Source organism: Solanum stenotomum, chromosome 12 (genome assembly GCF_019186545.1).
Source record: "Solanum stenotomum isolate F172 chromosome 12, ASM1918654v1, whole genome shotgun sequence".
NCBI classification, from domain to species: domain Eukaryota; kingdom Viridiplantae; phylum Streptophyta; class Magnoliopsida; order Solanales; family Solanaceae; genus Solanum; species Solanum stenotomum.
In genome coordinates this window covers 29,505,804-29,521,825 of record NC_064293.1, presented here as the reverse complement: position 1 = coordinate 29,521,825, position 16,022 = coordinate 29,505,804, and the positions used below count along the sequence as shown (strand labels likewise).

Here is a 16,022-nt window from a genome sequence, read left to right as displayed (position 1 = left end):
AGAAAATATTATGTTTTGTGAAAAAACTTGACATAGTGATAATGATAGAAGTAGATTTGCCAATTACTGTGAATCATATAGGTTAGATTCAGTGTTGTTATCATAAATTGATAAATTAAATAATAGATTACGATGATTCCATACTGATCTATAGAATGAAACGTATGAAATTGATATTCCATGACTATATATAGTCAACACTATAATTACATTGCACAAGAAAAGAAAATAGATGGTACCTCAAAAAGCACATGGAATATGATGATTGTTGCCGGCCAAGAGAAAAGGTAAATAGAAAAGGGAGCAAAAAAAAAAACAGATAAAAGAAAATTCGAACAGAGATATCTTTAAAGGTAAAAATATCAATAATCTCATAAAAAAGCAATTTAGAATCAGAGGAAGTCTAAAGAGAAGTAATGAGTACACGACTTGCTATTAATTATAAAAATCTTTTGATAACTACTTATATATTTATACCTATATGCTTTATGCTTATCAAATGAACCATATCTTTTATTTTTGAATATGTGTATGAAAACTTGTTATACAAGTAATAAAACTATATCACAACTATTTCAACTCTTATGCTAGTTCATGTAAATTAGAAGTTCAAATCGTACTTGAAAATATGTCATTTGGAATGTTAACCATTTAAAATTTATACATTTATGCTTTCCTCTAAAATTCCAATGTCTCCCTACAAACGAAAACTAAACCCTTCTCTTGATCTACTTCGGTTTACAACTCGATAGTGAGTTTTGAGGGGCAAGCAAGGGATTGGGTTAAGAGAAGGTCACAGTCCCACTATATATAAAATACTTAAAACAGTTGTATGTCATTTATACATCCATGCTGAAGTTTTAGAGACTGGGGGCTTGGATTGAGGTCTTGAAAAGCGTGAAACGCAGTAAGGACATTGATAAACTATAAGCCTTTATCAGGGTTGGTATCGCAAAAATATTTTTTGCAAAATACTTTTCTGAATTATGTTTTTTGGTGTTTGGTTGGAGAGTGAAAAATAATTTTCTTTGAAATATATTAAAACATTAACAATAATGTTGGCAAATATTATAATTAGTTTTGCTTGTAGCTCTTGTTTCACTGAATTGATGAATTTATATTTCACGTGACAATGATAAACTTAAGAAAATCAAACTAAAAAATGTTCGATTTGATTGATATTTTCATTTGTATTTTTAAACCGGTTTGATTTGATTCTTTTTCTATTGAAAATCAAATTAAACATAATAGCAAATACCCCTAATCCTTAATAGAAATAGATATTTATTTGTAGACGAATATCAATTATTTTTATTCAACTTATAAAAATAATTATGTACACACAAATTGTAAATGGGATACTAAATTCAATTTATAACTTTTTAAGGTTGTTTTTGAGTGCATTTGGTCATGTGCTTATTTAGAATTTCTTGCTCTATAGCTTCATTTGAATTCATGCTCTTAGCGGTTAAAAATAGGAAATTAGTGAAATTCAATGTTATTTTCCTTTGTAAAAAAATAAAAAGAGAGAGATGATGATGATATTGTTACTAGCTTAATGTTTATATTAGAGTCGTCAATATGGCTATGCTTATTGGGCCGATCTGGCATAATTCGTGATTTAATAGGGTTGGGCTAAGATTTTTGAAGCTCATTTAAAAAAAATAAAATTAGCCCATTCTGAATAAGCCTATTACTCTGTGGGAGCTTCAGCAATATAGGTTGAGCCGGTCGGTGGTCTAAATAAAAAATTAATTAAAAAATAAAAATAATATAGAGTATTAAAAGTAACAAAAGTTTAAACTCAAAGTCTATGTAAAGTTTTAAACATCAAAATTTAGAATCATCAAAAGGTGATGTACTTAGTATCCCTACTGTATCATCGGAATCATCATCCACTATTGGTGGACGTGTTCTCACAAAGTATAGAAGTTGCATCCATCATGAAAATATTCAAACACTTGTTTCTACTGGAAACTTGCTGCGTGATTTTTTTCAAACAGGTAATATTTTTATGTACAGTTAAATATTATACGTAGTTCTTAAATTTGGTGCTTTTCTTATGTTTAACTAATTGATATTGCATATAAACCGTAGATGAAAATGAAGATGTTAAGACAACCTTACCACAAGCTCATTCGATGAAGATGATGTGAATACGCCATAAGTTTCATGAATTTTTTAAGGAGTTCATTTTTCACTTTTATTTAATGATTGAAATATTGTCATATTTTTTGTGATCATTAAAAAACAATTAGGTTAATATCTCTATTTAGCTACTTATATTTTTACTTGAAGTCAAACTTAATAAATAATATAAAGATTATTTTATTAGTGGATTTGGTTAACCAGTAGTAACTCTAATCATGTAATATTCTCTTGTCGATATTTATGTTAATATTTTTAAAGTAATTTAATTTTAAAAAATTTATAAAAAGAATATTTTTTTAAAAAATGGGTTGACCCACCACGATCTGCAGCCCACGTACTAATGGTTGGGCTAGTTGTTTTTTGGCCCACAAAAAATTGGTCAATCATCCTAGCTCATCAAATTCTAAAGCTTGTATGGATTAGTCCTGGTGGAGTGGCTAGCCCATATTGACAACTCTAATTAAGATTATATAAGGCTAAACTTTCTTTCAGAAAAAGAAAAATAGTAATCATAAATGTGAATAAAACAAGAAATTTAATATTAGATTCTAACATTTTTTATTTCTGAGTCTAATAAGTAATAAGAAAGAAAAAAAAAAGATGAAGCGGGAAAATATTGCATTTGGAGTTTCAAAATTAAAAACATGTCAAAGTTGAGTTTCTTTTATTTTTTTAAAGAAATATTCAAAATTACCCTTTGATTATAATACATACATTTAACCTTTTAAATTTATTTGTCCAAACATTATTACCATTTTATTGGAAGTGCCAATCAAAGGAAGTGGGAAAATATTGCATTTGGGATTTTAAAATTCAAAATCGGTCAAAGTTGTGTTATTTTTTTAAGAAATAATCAAAACTACCCTTTGACTATAATAAATGCATTTAACTTTTCACCTTATTTGTCTGTTACCATTTTTTGGAAATCCTAATCCTTTAATGTTTCGATGGATACGTTTTCAGTTCCTCACCAATTCGTTTCGTTGTTCTCAATAAAAAATCCTTTACGAAAAATGCAGCCACCACCAACAAGATGAATGGATCATCAAGACATCATAATGATATTTTGGCCTATTTTATTTCACAAATCTTGGCCAAAATAAACAATATACTGTTGAAAGAGATACTTAGTACATCTATACAAGTTAAAATAAAAGGGGAACATTCACATATAGCCACTCAAAAATAGTCTAATTACTCTCCATAGCTATAGTTTGANGCGAGATTGGGAGAGAGAGGAGAGAGGCGAGCAAGAGAGGGCAGAGAGTGGGAGAGAGGTGAATTGTATATGTATATAAGTTAGATAATTGTATATTATACATATGTATTTGTATATTCTGACGAATTATACATATACAAACATGACCAATTATACAAACTCTAAGTCAGCCCGCGTAATTAATGTATAATGTTAGTCGTGAGTGGTAATTATAGCAAACTATAGCTATGATGAGTAATTAAGTAGTATAAATTTGCTTAACCGCGTAATTTTCCCAAAATAAAATCATACATCTAAAAAAAAATGTAAACAATTCACGATTTATTAACTCCATACGTAATTTTCCAAGTAATCCACCCCACCCCACCCCCACCTCTACTTCAACCATCTAATATGTCGTTTGGTTGGGAACAAGTCATCCCAGGATAAGTTATCCTGGGGTTAGCTATCATGGAATAACTTATCCCACCATGTATATGAGATAACTTATCCCATCACTATGATATAAATGGTGGGATAAGTTATCCCAAGCATGGCAACCAAACAAGATAAAAAAAAAAATTATCCCATCACTATTATTTTTTATAACCTGCCATGAAATTACTCTATCATCACCCTATGCTAGAAGTGTAACAATTGGCTTCCTTCAGAATTGCAAAACATACATATAACCAAACAAGATTAAAAAAAAAAAATTATCCCATCACTATTATTTTTTATAACCTGCCATGAAATTACTCTATCATCACCCTATGCTAGAAGTGTAACAATTGGCTTCCTTCAGAATAGCAAAACATACATATATCTTCAATTAATAAAGCAACCAAGGCCTCACACAGTCACAGACAATGCCTCAGTAGCAGTCACATATACATTAATTCAACAGAGGGGACAAAGGGAAGAACCTTGTTCAACTCTACTCTTAGATGATCTAAAAAAGCAACAACATTATACTGTTCATATATCTAATAGAACACTTCACTAATAATTCGAACGGTCTTCAGAACCATAACTAATAAGAAATAGCCCAGAAACTATTGCATATATGCTTTAACCATATGATCACATAGTTTTGGACTCATCATCCGATTCCTCAGAAGAGACATCGGTATCTGTGTCAGTAGTTCCAATCGCAGCTGCTGCTTCTGAGTTTCTATTTGGGATCACCTCCGCCTCAGTGCTCTTCTTTCTTGATTGTTTTGCCTGTAACAAAATAATACCCCTATCAATCATCAAATTAGTTGCATTCAACAAAGATTTCCGACATCCTAAGCTGGAAAAATATGTGGACATGAAAGAGGGATTAGGTAGAACAAAATTGATTAGTTGTCGTGGAAACACTAGAATTTGATAAAGATTCTGCTCCTGAAGCATGAGTTTTTGTAGTTTGTCTCGATGAGATTGATATTCCAATCTTTCTAACAGGACCAAGCATGTTGGTGGTACAGGAGGTGAAAAAGCTAACCACACATTAATTTCTTGAACACTACTATTGAAAATATAATTCATGGTGGATTAACCAAATTCATAAAGATGGTGGCAATTCATTCGAGTAAGATATGAAAAGGACTTCTTTAAGCAATTGTTTGGTTCAAGGGATTAATTGGGCTATCCCATTATAGATTTTGAGGTTAAACCTATCTGTATTTGATTGGAAGTATAACCTAAGATCAGTGTTATTTCTATACCAAAATCCTGGTATCACTCATCTCATATAAAAAGTGGGATTGATATAATCCCTAGTTTAGAACCAAATGACACCTAAGAAAATTATACAAGTGATGAAGGAAAAAAAATAAAATCGAGCAAGTGCATATTTAAATTAATGAATGAACCTGTTCCATAGCACTATCAAGAAGACGCAAAATGACTTCTTGCTCCTCTCTGGTAAGACGAGCCCTTAGCCTAGCTAGTATCTTCAGATCACGAAGCCTCAAATGATGCCTAGGGATTCGTGGTTGTCTGCTAGACGAAGCTGAAGCTGGAGATGGAGGCCGTACGACCAGGCTTCTGGAATTCTGCACATCACCTATTGGCAATCGATGAGCATCTGTTAAGTGAGTGTCAGATGTTGCTGCAGAAAAAACATGTTTCTCGGGAATTGAAGAGTCAGTAATAGAACCCTGCTGCTGCTGATACTCAGAAAATAGTACAAATACTTTGCTCTGGGGGGTTCCTTTAACCCAGCCATCTCTGAAATGACCCTTTGTATGGCCTGCTATGGCCTGGCTTGAAGGGAAGTTTTTTTTACAATGGATGCATTGGTACATCCACACACCCTGCTGCCCATTTTGTCCCTGTGTTGTTGTTACTTTCATGTTAATCATTTTAGGGAGAAGAGGAAGAGGAGTATATATAAAGGAGCTCTAACCAAGTAATTTTTTTTAAAACAGATTTGTCCTACGAAAAAGTCATTGCATCTAAAAGATATAACAAAAAGAAGTACACAATTGCAACTCCGTTATTTTGGTTATATCTTTTTCTATTTGACTAAAAATAATGGAACTCTTAAGTTTCTTTTTTTTCAATTGATTTTGGCCTAATATGAAAATAAATAGTTGAAATATTTGCTTTTTAAAGGCAATGACGACTTGTTCCAACTATTTATGGTCATCGTCCTTCAGGGGTTCAACATATTAGGTAACTTCATCACTAGGTTAAGAAAGCAGGTAAAGTTACAAACTTAAAAAGTATATGTACCAATCAAGTGCTTATAGAATCTTAAGAGTCGATGATATTTTCCCTAATTTCTCTAGGTAGAGAGATATGACCAGTCAGCTTAGAGTTTATGAACCAGGGAGACCTTAATACAGCATAGAATTAGGATGTGACGTATATTGTTCATTTCATACCAATGATTCTTCTTCCTTGTTATATGTAGGATTTTCATTACCTAAATTACCTTATAAGGGAAGCGATATATTCACTGCAACTCTACAAGTATTGTATTATTTCCTATTTGTTCCACAATTCACTCTATTCCCTGATGACAATCATACCTGATTCTGATGAGGCATCACTGATATCTCATTAAATGAAGAGAAGAAGACAACTGTAGTAAATATCTGCAGATTACAGACAAGGGTTAGTGAAGGATAAGATGAAATGTTTATTTGCAATTTCTTAAAGCAATGATAGAATTATTTTAAATTATTTAGATCAAATGCTACATGGCTTCAGTTCACAGAATCATCAAACATAAATGAAGAAGACAAAACAGAAGGACGGAAATAACAAAAAGAGAGGGAAAGAACTGTGGTGAAACTACAGTGCTAGTTAAAGAGACAATGTTCAAAGATTACTTCCAGGAATATGCATGAAAGAGGAGAAAATGCATTAAGTCATGGTTGAGTCAACTAGAAACTTTGTAGGTTCCATTTAATTTCCTTTATTTTGGTATTATCCCTTGAAGTAAATGATATTCCACGTACATGTATGCCTTTGGTCCCCAATGGTAACCTACTTCAAGAATGGCTGGTAAAATGATAAGACAGTTACAAGAAATATTCCAGCTATATCACTAAGGATCTGTTTGGAAAGCTACCAGGTAATTGGAATTGGTGTAAGCCTAGTAATTACACTGACCTGTTTGGTTACCACTGTAATTACACATGTCATGTTTGGATGCTACAGTGTAATTACACATGTTCTGTTTGGATGCACAATTACAATCATAAAATTATAATAAATTTTAAAAATAAAAATTAATCATTTAAAATTTATACTAGAAAAATAAGAAATTTTATAAATGACATTAAATTAAATATTTAAGATATATATTCTTTTTTGAAAATATATTAATTAATAAACATATTTACTGTAACTAATATTATGAAAAAATAATTGATTTATATTTTTTCAAATTAATATATTTCAATTGAATTGATCGTAACAACTAAAAGTAAGAAGTTTCTACGAACATTGTGAAATGCATGTTTGATAAAAAGAATAGTAATATATAAATAAAATATCATAAATTATTAAATATTTGACAAAAATATAATCTGTCAAGTCCAATTAAAAAATGACATGCAATGTAAATTCAACATTACTAAAACATATGAAACTGAAAATATAACATAAGTAATAAATTCAAAACAAAAAATTTAACATAATACTCTTGTAACAAATTTCAACATAGCAATAAATATGATTTATTTTTGTTTCTTCATAATAAAGAAAACGTAAGTCTATAACCTTACTTAACAATAAATTCTATTTTAATTTAAAAATTAGAATACTAATAAAATTATGCTAATGAGAAAATAAGCATGGCATAAAGAAATAGATAATACGAGAAAATTACATAGAATCACGTAAAGTAAGGTTGAGAACAAGAATAAAATGAAATATAATAATAAAAAATAAAAAATAGACTTTTACAAATTTTTAGAATAATAAAAATAAAAATAAAAAGAAATTAAAATAATAGAAGTAAAAAAAATTAAAACAAAAAAAATAAAAATAGAAATTAAAAAAAATGAAAAAGTAATCATGGTAATTACACCATGTAATTACCAGCAATTCACAGCTTCTGCCTGTGAATTGTAGAGTGTAATTAGCCCTGCCAATTACATCAATTACCTGTTGACCAAGTAATTACATGTCCTTCCAAACAAGACAAGACAGTGTAATTACATCAATTACACCAAATCCAATTACTAGGGTGTCCTTCCAAACAGGCCCTAATTGTCTCAACTTAGTAATAACATCCAAGGTGGGTAGGAAAAAAAATGACAGAACTAGGTTCTCAAGGCAGACAGATAAATACTTGTTTAAACAAGAGTCTATGACACTCATGACAAAGATAACTATACTTTTTTTCAAGAAGAGACAAGTACCAATTGAAAATACTCTTCTGAACACTATGTTATGAGAAGTATCAGCCAACTGAGTATCCTACAGAAGGAGAAGTGAGACATTGCACAACTATATAATACTAGCTGTTGATCCAGGACGAAAGCTAAGTATAAATATTTAATCACTAATAATATCCAGTGATTAATTACACTAAGATGAGCATTCATGCCAGCATTTAATATGTCCTTCCAATAACGTAGATTCTCATTTTCAGAAGATTTAGCAGTATAATGTTATGGTCCCTAGTTCTGGATCGAGTCGTTGGACGATTAACTGAAAAGTCAGGTCCAATAGACAGGTCTAAGCCCCTGTTCTTGTTCCTTGACTTGCCTATGATTGCTGAAATTTGTAATTCATTCAGGGAATTGCAGATCTAGGAACTTGTTTGAGAAAGTTCCGAATCTCTGAAACTTGATAAAATCCAACTTATTTTATTAATAATGTCAACTCTCTTAAATAGAGGTTTACAATAGCAAGCGTCCTAATAAATTAGAAATAACAAAGTCCTATAAAACTAAAATAATAAGAATCCTAATCCACTCAGGAAGTTATGTTCGACTAAAACAACTAAAACAATAATTCAGAAATATTAATCATTCTTGCATTTGTAATATTGTTTCCCAACAAACACATCAATAACATATAACTCATGGCAATTAGAAAACAGATTCCCTTTCAAGGCAATGAGAAGTAATTGGTGACAGAAATTTAAATGATCATTTCCTCTCTTTGATCCAACAAGTGAATTTTGCAAAAAAGGAAAGGTAATCCAATTCCATAACTTAAACTGAGATCAACAGATTGGAAACAGTTAGAAAAAAATCATGAACTTCCTTTTTCTGTATTTCTAAAAACTCAAACAAAATTTTGGCAAAAGGAGAAATATACAGTCTTAAACTTACATGTATTTTCTTGTTAGCTAATTGGTGCCACTTGGCCCCTATGTAACTGATGTTGATTCCTTGTTAGAATCCATTTATTAAATTCACCATTACTTATCAAAAAAACCAAAGCCATACACAATTAGAGAGGAGTAAAACTGAAACACTCCTTTCTAATGGTGTTTGATTGAAAATATTTTTCAGGAGAACTGAAAATAGTAACTTTTTTAAAAAAAAGAACTAATGCCTTGTAAAATGTATAACTCAGCCTGAATTTCTATGTAGATTCTCCATTAGCTCTTCTAGTTGTAGCATAAAAAGTTCAGATATTGTCTAATCATGAAGCAGACAAAGTAGGTTCAATTTTATCTTTCATGTCGCTTCTTCAGAATAATTTAATTCCAAGTCCTATGGCCAAGATCATGGAAAAGATGAGATCCTGAATGTTTATCATTTTCCAAGCCAGACAGATGAAAACATATTTCCACATGAATCTACCCATATCCGCTCATGACAGAGACAACTTTCCTTTTTGCTAGGAAGAGGGAAGTATCAATAAAAAATACTCTACCTAACATTATTGTATGAGACTAGTGTGAGTCAACTGAGTATTCGACAAAGAGAGAAGTGACATATTGCACAAATACTTAATACTAGTAGTGGATCCAGGATGACGCTAGGCATACATCTTTATCACTAAAGGGTTGTTTGGTTTAGAGATAAAGGATTTATAATGTAAGATTTTCCTTTTTCTATAAGGTAAGATAAACATAATGCCTGGATTGTTTTTTTTTTTTTTTTTTTTTTTTATAACCGAGAAATCCATCTGTGACCCGCCCTTTGGACCAATCACAGCCTTCTAAACTCGATGGATAATGGGCCCGCCCCTCTACCCTTCTCCACTTAAATACCGGGCTTCGCTTTGCATAATGCCTGGATTGTAATGCAAAGATTAGTAATGTATGGCTTGTAATGCGTGGATTATTTGGATATTTGATTTGATGTATTAAAAGTTAGTATTCATTCTCAAAAAAGTGCAATATAAAAATATATGTTTACTTGTTAACCAAAATAAAAGTTTCTTTACTATCACGAGGGTCAATTTATCTTTAGTTTCTTTATCCATGTATTACTTACCCTTGTTGTTATTTCACATTCTACACTTTATAAAAATAAGTAATCAGAAAAAGTTTTCCATACAATACATGACCATTATTTCTCAACGGTTGTTCTCTCTCGCGATTGAGCCTCACGCTCCGTCCCATGGGAACACCAGTAGACCCGGCACGGAGCGACTGGTAGATAAAAACATTGATACTACTATGGCGACCTTAGCTGTGGAGAAAATTCCACAGAAATCTAACATTCTAAAGCAATTCAATCGCCCGCTAAGTGCTATCCCAAGCCTAGTAATCATCGATTTGGGAATCCATAAGTGAAAGCTCGTTATGATACTCACAATGGCATGCTGGCAATCATTTTCAAATCAAGCGATTACAATGGGGTTACTGCTGAAGAGTGAAACTAACTCTGGTGGGTAAATTCATGAGCACTAGGCCACAGATTGAAAAGATCCGCTCCAAATTTATCAGAGGTAAAGTTAAGATTCGAGTTTACGATTTTTGCATTATGTTTTCAGATTTTTCCAATGAGGAAGATTTTAAAAATGTTTGGTATAAGTGATCTATTGAAATAGAGGGTCAAGTGATGTGGCTAGAGAAATGCACTCCGGATTTCAGACCAGATGAGGACTCTCCTGTAGTCCCTATCTGGGTGCTTTTGCTGGAACTCCATTCCACTGTCACGGATGGAATTGCGTAAAACAAATTGTAGGACCAATGAGGACTCTCCTATAGTAACTAAATTTTGTAGATATTGCAAAATCTTGGGGCACTCAACAACTCAATGTAGAGAATTGGAACAGAAGAGGGCAGAGGAGAAGGTTCCTACTGGAAAGAATGCTATAGTTACTGATCAAGCTGAGGTAAATTGTACCAAGGAAAAAAGGATGGCTGATGATAACAAATGTGCGGATAAAAATGATCAGATACGGACAGATGGTTCCAACAAAGACTGCTTCAGGGCTTAAGCGTGCTTAGCACACCTTTGATAACGCTGGTTGTAATTCTGAGCCCATAAGCTATTAATGAATACTCTGTTCAGCCTTTTCCATATCCTTTTGCTAGGTGTCCAGTTGTTGCACCTTGTGTATTTAGAACCTGTTTGCCCAATATCAACCATGCCACAAGAGTCCATATTCAGAGAAGTCAAAACTATCATTTTGTCCTTTAAAACACCTAGCATGCCTTTCTTTTTCCATAGAGTCCACCATATACAGGGGGCTAGTCTTCCACCAGTCTTCACTTTTCCTCTGTTGCCAATTCTTGTCCAGCTATTAAAGAGTTCCATGGTTGTATTTGGCATCACCCAGGTAACCCCTAGTATACACAAAAACATATTCCACAATTTTGAAGCTGCTTTACAGTGAATGAACAAATGATTATTTACTTCTGCTTTCTGCTCACACATAAGCATCTTGAGCAAAACTGCATCCCTTTTTTTGTAATGCCTCATGGGTAAGGCAAGCTTTTCTTATGATCAACCACAGATCATTCAGAGGCTGCACACAATCAGAAGAAAGTTTCTTTGGCAAGGTAATGGGGAAGGGGTTAAGAAATTTCACTTGATTAAGTGGGATGTTGTTATTTCCAACAAAAAAGAGGGAGGTCTGGGAATTAAGAATTTGAAAGCCCACAATAAGAGCCTTCTGCTAAAATGGCTCTGGAGACTAGCAACAGATGATCAGAGCTTATGGAAGGACACTATCTTTGCAAGATATGGAAAGGAAGGATCATGGACTACTAAGGAGGTTAATACTCCTTATGGTGTGGGTCTATGGAGAACTATTAGAAATCAGTGGCCAAGAATTTGGAGCAACTCTGTGATTAATGTGGGAAATGGGAGGAAAACCTTGCTCTGGAATGATATATGGATGGGACAAACACCTTTGAGACAACAGTTCCCAAACATTTATATTCTCAATCAGCAGAAAATGGCTACAATTGTAGAAGTCAGAAATGAACAAGGATGGAACTTGATTTTTAGAAGGTTCCTCAATGACTGGGAAGTGGAGAGAATGACTCAGTTCTATAATACCTTGGAACAAGCCAAGAACCTCACTTGTGAGGAAGACAAATTGACATGGAAGCTGGAGAAAGATGGCAAGTTCAAGGTGAAATTAGCCTACAAATTACTAGACATTTCAACTGAAACCAAGGAGTTGTGGCCTTGGAAGATGATCTGAAAAGGGAAGATACCACATAAGGTGGCTTACTTCACATGGCTTGTTGCAAGACAATTTGTTCCGACTCAGGATACCTTAATGAAAAGAGGAAAGGACTTGTGCTCTAGATGTTTTTTTTGTGAATCTGAGACAGACAATAAATCATCTTTTTTTGCATTGTAAAGTGACTGAGAAACTATGGAAGTATTTCATTAACCTGAGAGGTATCACACGGACCATGCCTAGAAATACTGTAGAAGTCCTAGCATGTTGGAATAGAGATGGAAATCAGTCAGGACACAAGGAGAGATGGAAGATTGTCCCTGCCTGCATCTGGTGGACAATATGGAGTGAGAGAAATCAGAGATGTTTTGAGAACAAGAGCATCCCTTTCCAAAGCATTAAAATGAATTGTTTAGTGACCTTTTACTTTTGGTGTATCCATTCTATTCCCAAGGATCCGGGGGACATCACCCTATTCTTAGATAGTTTATGAGGGAGATAGGTGTTTTGATTCTTTTTGGTAAACCCTCTATACTTTTGATGTAATTACTACAGGAGTTCACTATTGGTGTACTTCTATGTTTATAATACCGTTAACTTTCTCAAAAAAAAAAAAATGCTACTTTTAATGGGCTTCTTGTCTTCCACATTAGCTTCCAAGGCTACTTGTTAGTCACTGACTAATTAACATTCATCCTCCAGTAGTAAGTAGCAAGATTTAACTGTGACATTCCTATGCTATGTAGCTTCCAAATTGATTTATCCTTTCTTTGAGATATGGCTGGTGGGGTGTTTAGCACCTCAAGTAGCCTGGCCACATTCCAGTCATTCAGAAGTCCTCCTGAACACTAAGCTCCACCCTTGTTGGCTCCATACTTGAGCAACAGTAGCAAATCTTTGTAAGCTCAGGGTGTAGAGGTTTGGGAATAAGTTCCTTAGGCTATCATCCCCTTTCCAGATTTCATTCCAGAAATATGTTTTCAGACCATTGCCCACATTAGTATAGATATTGTTACTGAACTGTGGCCACAGCCTTCTAATGGTCTTCCACACACTGCATCCAAACGACCCCATCACCTCCTTAGTAGTCCACTGGCTAAACAAGCCATATTTCCCTACTATGAATCTTCGCCATCGGGCTCTATCTCTATTACAAAATCTCCATAACCATTTTTGTAGCAAGCAATTATTCTGGATGCTAAGATTTCTCATGCCAAGGTCACCTTGTTTTCTGCTCAAGTGAGTATATCTCATTTCACTAGGTTGTAGCCTCTGTTTTCTTTGTTCCCTTGCCAAATGAAGGATCTTCTCATTTTGTTGATTTTCTTCATAGTGCTCTTGGGTATTGGAAATAGACACATCATATAGGTAGGTAGCCCATCTAAAACTGACTTGATGAGAGTCAACCTACCCCCTAGTAATTGGTACTGACTTTTCCATCTTGATAGCCTTTTCTCACATCTCTCCATCACCTCATTCCATACCTCCAACTCCTTGTTCCTGGTCCCCACAGAATCCTGGTACTTTGTAGGCAAAGAAGCTAACTAACATCCTAGATTCTCAGCTGGACTTTGTTATTTGTCTACCTGATTAATTGGGAAGAGGAAACTTTTCGACCAGTTAACATGAAGCCAGCCCTGAAATGCCCTCAAATATTGTAAGGATTGCGCTCAAGTGTTTGATTTGTGCCACTTGATGAGAGTCAACCTACCCCCTAGTAATTGGTACTGACTTGATGAGAGTCAACCTACCCCCTAGTAATTGGTACTGACTTTTCCATCTTGATAGCATTTTCTCACATCTCTCCATCACCTCATTCCATACCTCCAACTCCTTGTTCTTAGCCCCCACAGGCAATCTGACATCCTAAATTCTCAGCTGGACTTTGTTATTTGTCTACCTGATTAATTGGGAAGAGGAAACTTTTCGACCAGTTAACATGAAGCCCTGAAATGCCCTCAAATATTGTAAGGATTGCTCTTAAGTGTTTGATTTGTGCCACTTCTGATAGTCGGTAGTAAAAAAAAAGGTGACATAGGGTCTCCTTGTCTAAGACCTCTATGGGATTGAAAAAATCCTTCAGGCTTACCATTTATAATGAGTGAGAATCTTATATTCAAGATGCAAACTGTATCCAACAATTCCATTTCTCTTCAAAGCCCATGTCTTTCAAAAAATTTAGCAAGAAATTCCAATTAACATGATCATACGCTTTTTCAATATCTAGCTTGCATATGATGCCTAGTTTCTTCTATTTTACCCTAGAGTCGACCATTTCATAAGCCAACACAGCAGCATCCATGATTTGTCTTCCTTTCAAGAATGTCATTTGATGTCCATCAACTAGCTTCCCTATAACTATTTTCAATCTTTCAGTGATCAGCTTAGAAATGATCTTGTACAGCCCTCCAATTAAGTTGATTGGTCTGAAACCCTTTCGAGCATCTTCTCAAGAGGCGACACTAAACAATTGATATTTCACTTTATCGTAATCTTTTTTTTTTATTCCTTTGTTCATATATATATAGTTTTTCTCCCTTTGCGCCTTTTTTCACCAAGTCCATGTTTTATTTGCACTTGAAGCACCACCATACCTTGGAGCTTTTTTGTGCTTTTTGCTTTTGATAACACTGATTACAACTTCAACACTGTGAGGCACTTGCCTAGGGCTGGCTCTGATCATAGACCCATGCTGCTGAAATGTGATAATGAGCAAACTACTGGAAAGATGTATTTCAAATTCCTGGATTTCTACACAACACAACCTGAATTCCATGAGATTGTGAGTAATGAATGGGAACAAGAAATTGAGGGTAATCCTATGTGGAGATTACAACAGAAGCTCAAAGAACTGGGACAGAGATTATCTTAATGGTCTAGAGAGAAAAATCGGAGATGTTCATTTTCAAGGTTATATATGGGAGGCCAAAATGCAATTATTGAAGAATCAGATGTGCTTGTAGATATGGCAACCAGAACAGATTCTACACAGGAAGAATGGAGCAGCATATTATGTGGTACCTCAAAGCTGCTAGTGAATAGAACTTTTCCTAACTGCAAGATGGAATTCCAATGGAATCAACTATGTGAAGAGGTGGAGAGGCTTAGACCAAAGGTTATCATCAGGTAGGTGACTTGGAATATGCCTCAATCAGGGAAGATCAAAATTAATACAAATGGGAGCTACTTGGAGCAAACTGGAAAGACTGGCATTGGTAGTGTGGCAAGAAATGATGCTGGAAATTTTCTGTTTGCCTTTGCTACCCCAATACAGTGCAACAATTATCATGTGGCAGATGCCATGTCAGCCAAATATGCTGCGCAATGGTTGAAAGACAATGGCTTGAGGCAGGACACTATTGAGTTTGACTCTATGATTATGGTAGATACGTTGAGGAGCAAGAACACTAGCAATCTCACTCTCAATCCGATTACTGAGGATATCTTTGCCCTGGTGGATCACACAAAGGCAACTTTACTCATTGCTATCGGGAACCCAATTAGGTTGTAGACTATCTAGCAAAGTGAGATTTTTCTTTGGAAGACCATCTTTTTGTACACAATGTAGATCATCTACCAGAAAGGGTCAAAGGTCCTAATAGATTGCTTGCAATCAGTATTTGTA

At 34.0% G+C, this 16,022-nt stretch overlaps 2 protein-coding genes across 5 annotated transcripts in view; one reads left to right on the top strand and one right to left on the bottom strand.

Moving 5' to 3' along the window:
• Positions 1-930, top strand: part of LOC125847296 (leucine-rich repeat extensin-like protein 3) — a 2,455-nt gene extending 1,525 nt beyond the window's left edge. The window contains exon 2 of the mRNA XM_049526946.1: positions 865-930. Within this exon, the coding sequence (XP_049382903.1) occupies positions 865-930 (66 nt within the window). The remainder of the gene's footprint in view (positions 1-864) is intronic.
• Positions 931-4,129: 3,199 nt separating this feature from the next.
• LOC125849413 (uncharacterized) overlaps positions 4,130-16,022 on the bottom strand; it is a 13,862-nt gene continuing 1,969 nt past the window's right edge. For all 4 annotated transcript variants that reach the window (XM_049529488.1, XM_049529490.1, XM_049529491.1 and 1 more), the window contains exons 3-5: positions 6,370-6,435; positions 5,206-5,667; positions 4,130-4,573 (exon numbers count right to left, since the gene is read on the bottom strand). In XM_049529488.1, the coding sequence (XP_049385445.1) occupies positions 4,433-4,573; positions 5,206-5,667; positions 6,370-6,387 (621 nt within the window). In that variant the 5' untranslated portion in view covers positions 6,388-6,435 and the 3' untranslated portion in view covers positions 4,130-4,432. The remainder of the gene's footprint in view (positions 4,574-5,205; positions 5,668-6,369; positions 6,436-16,022) is intronic.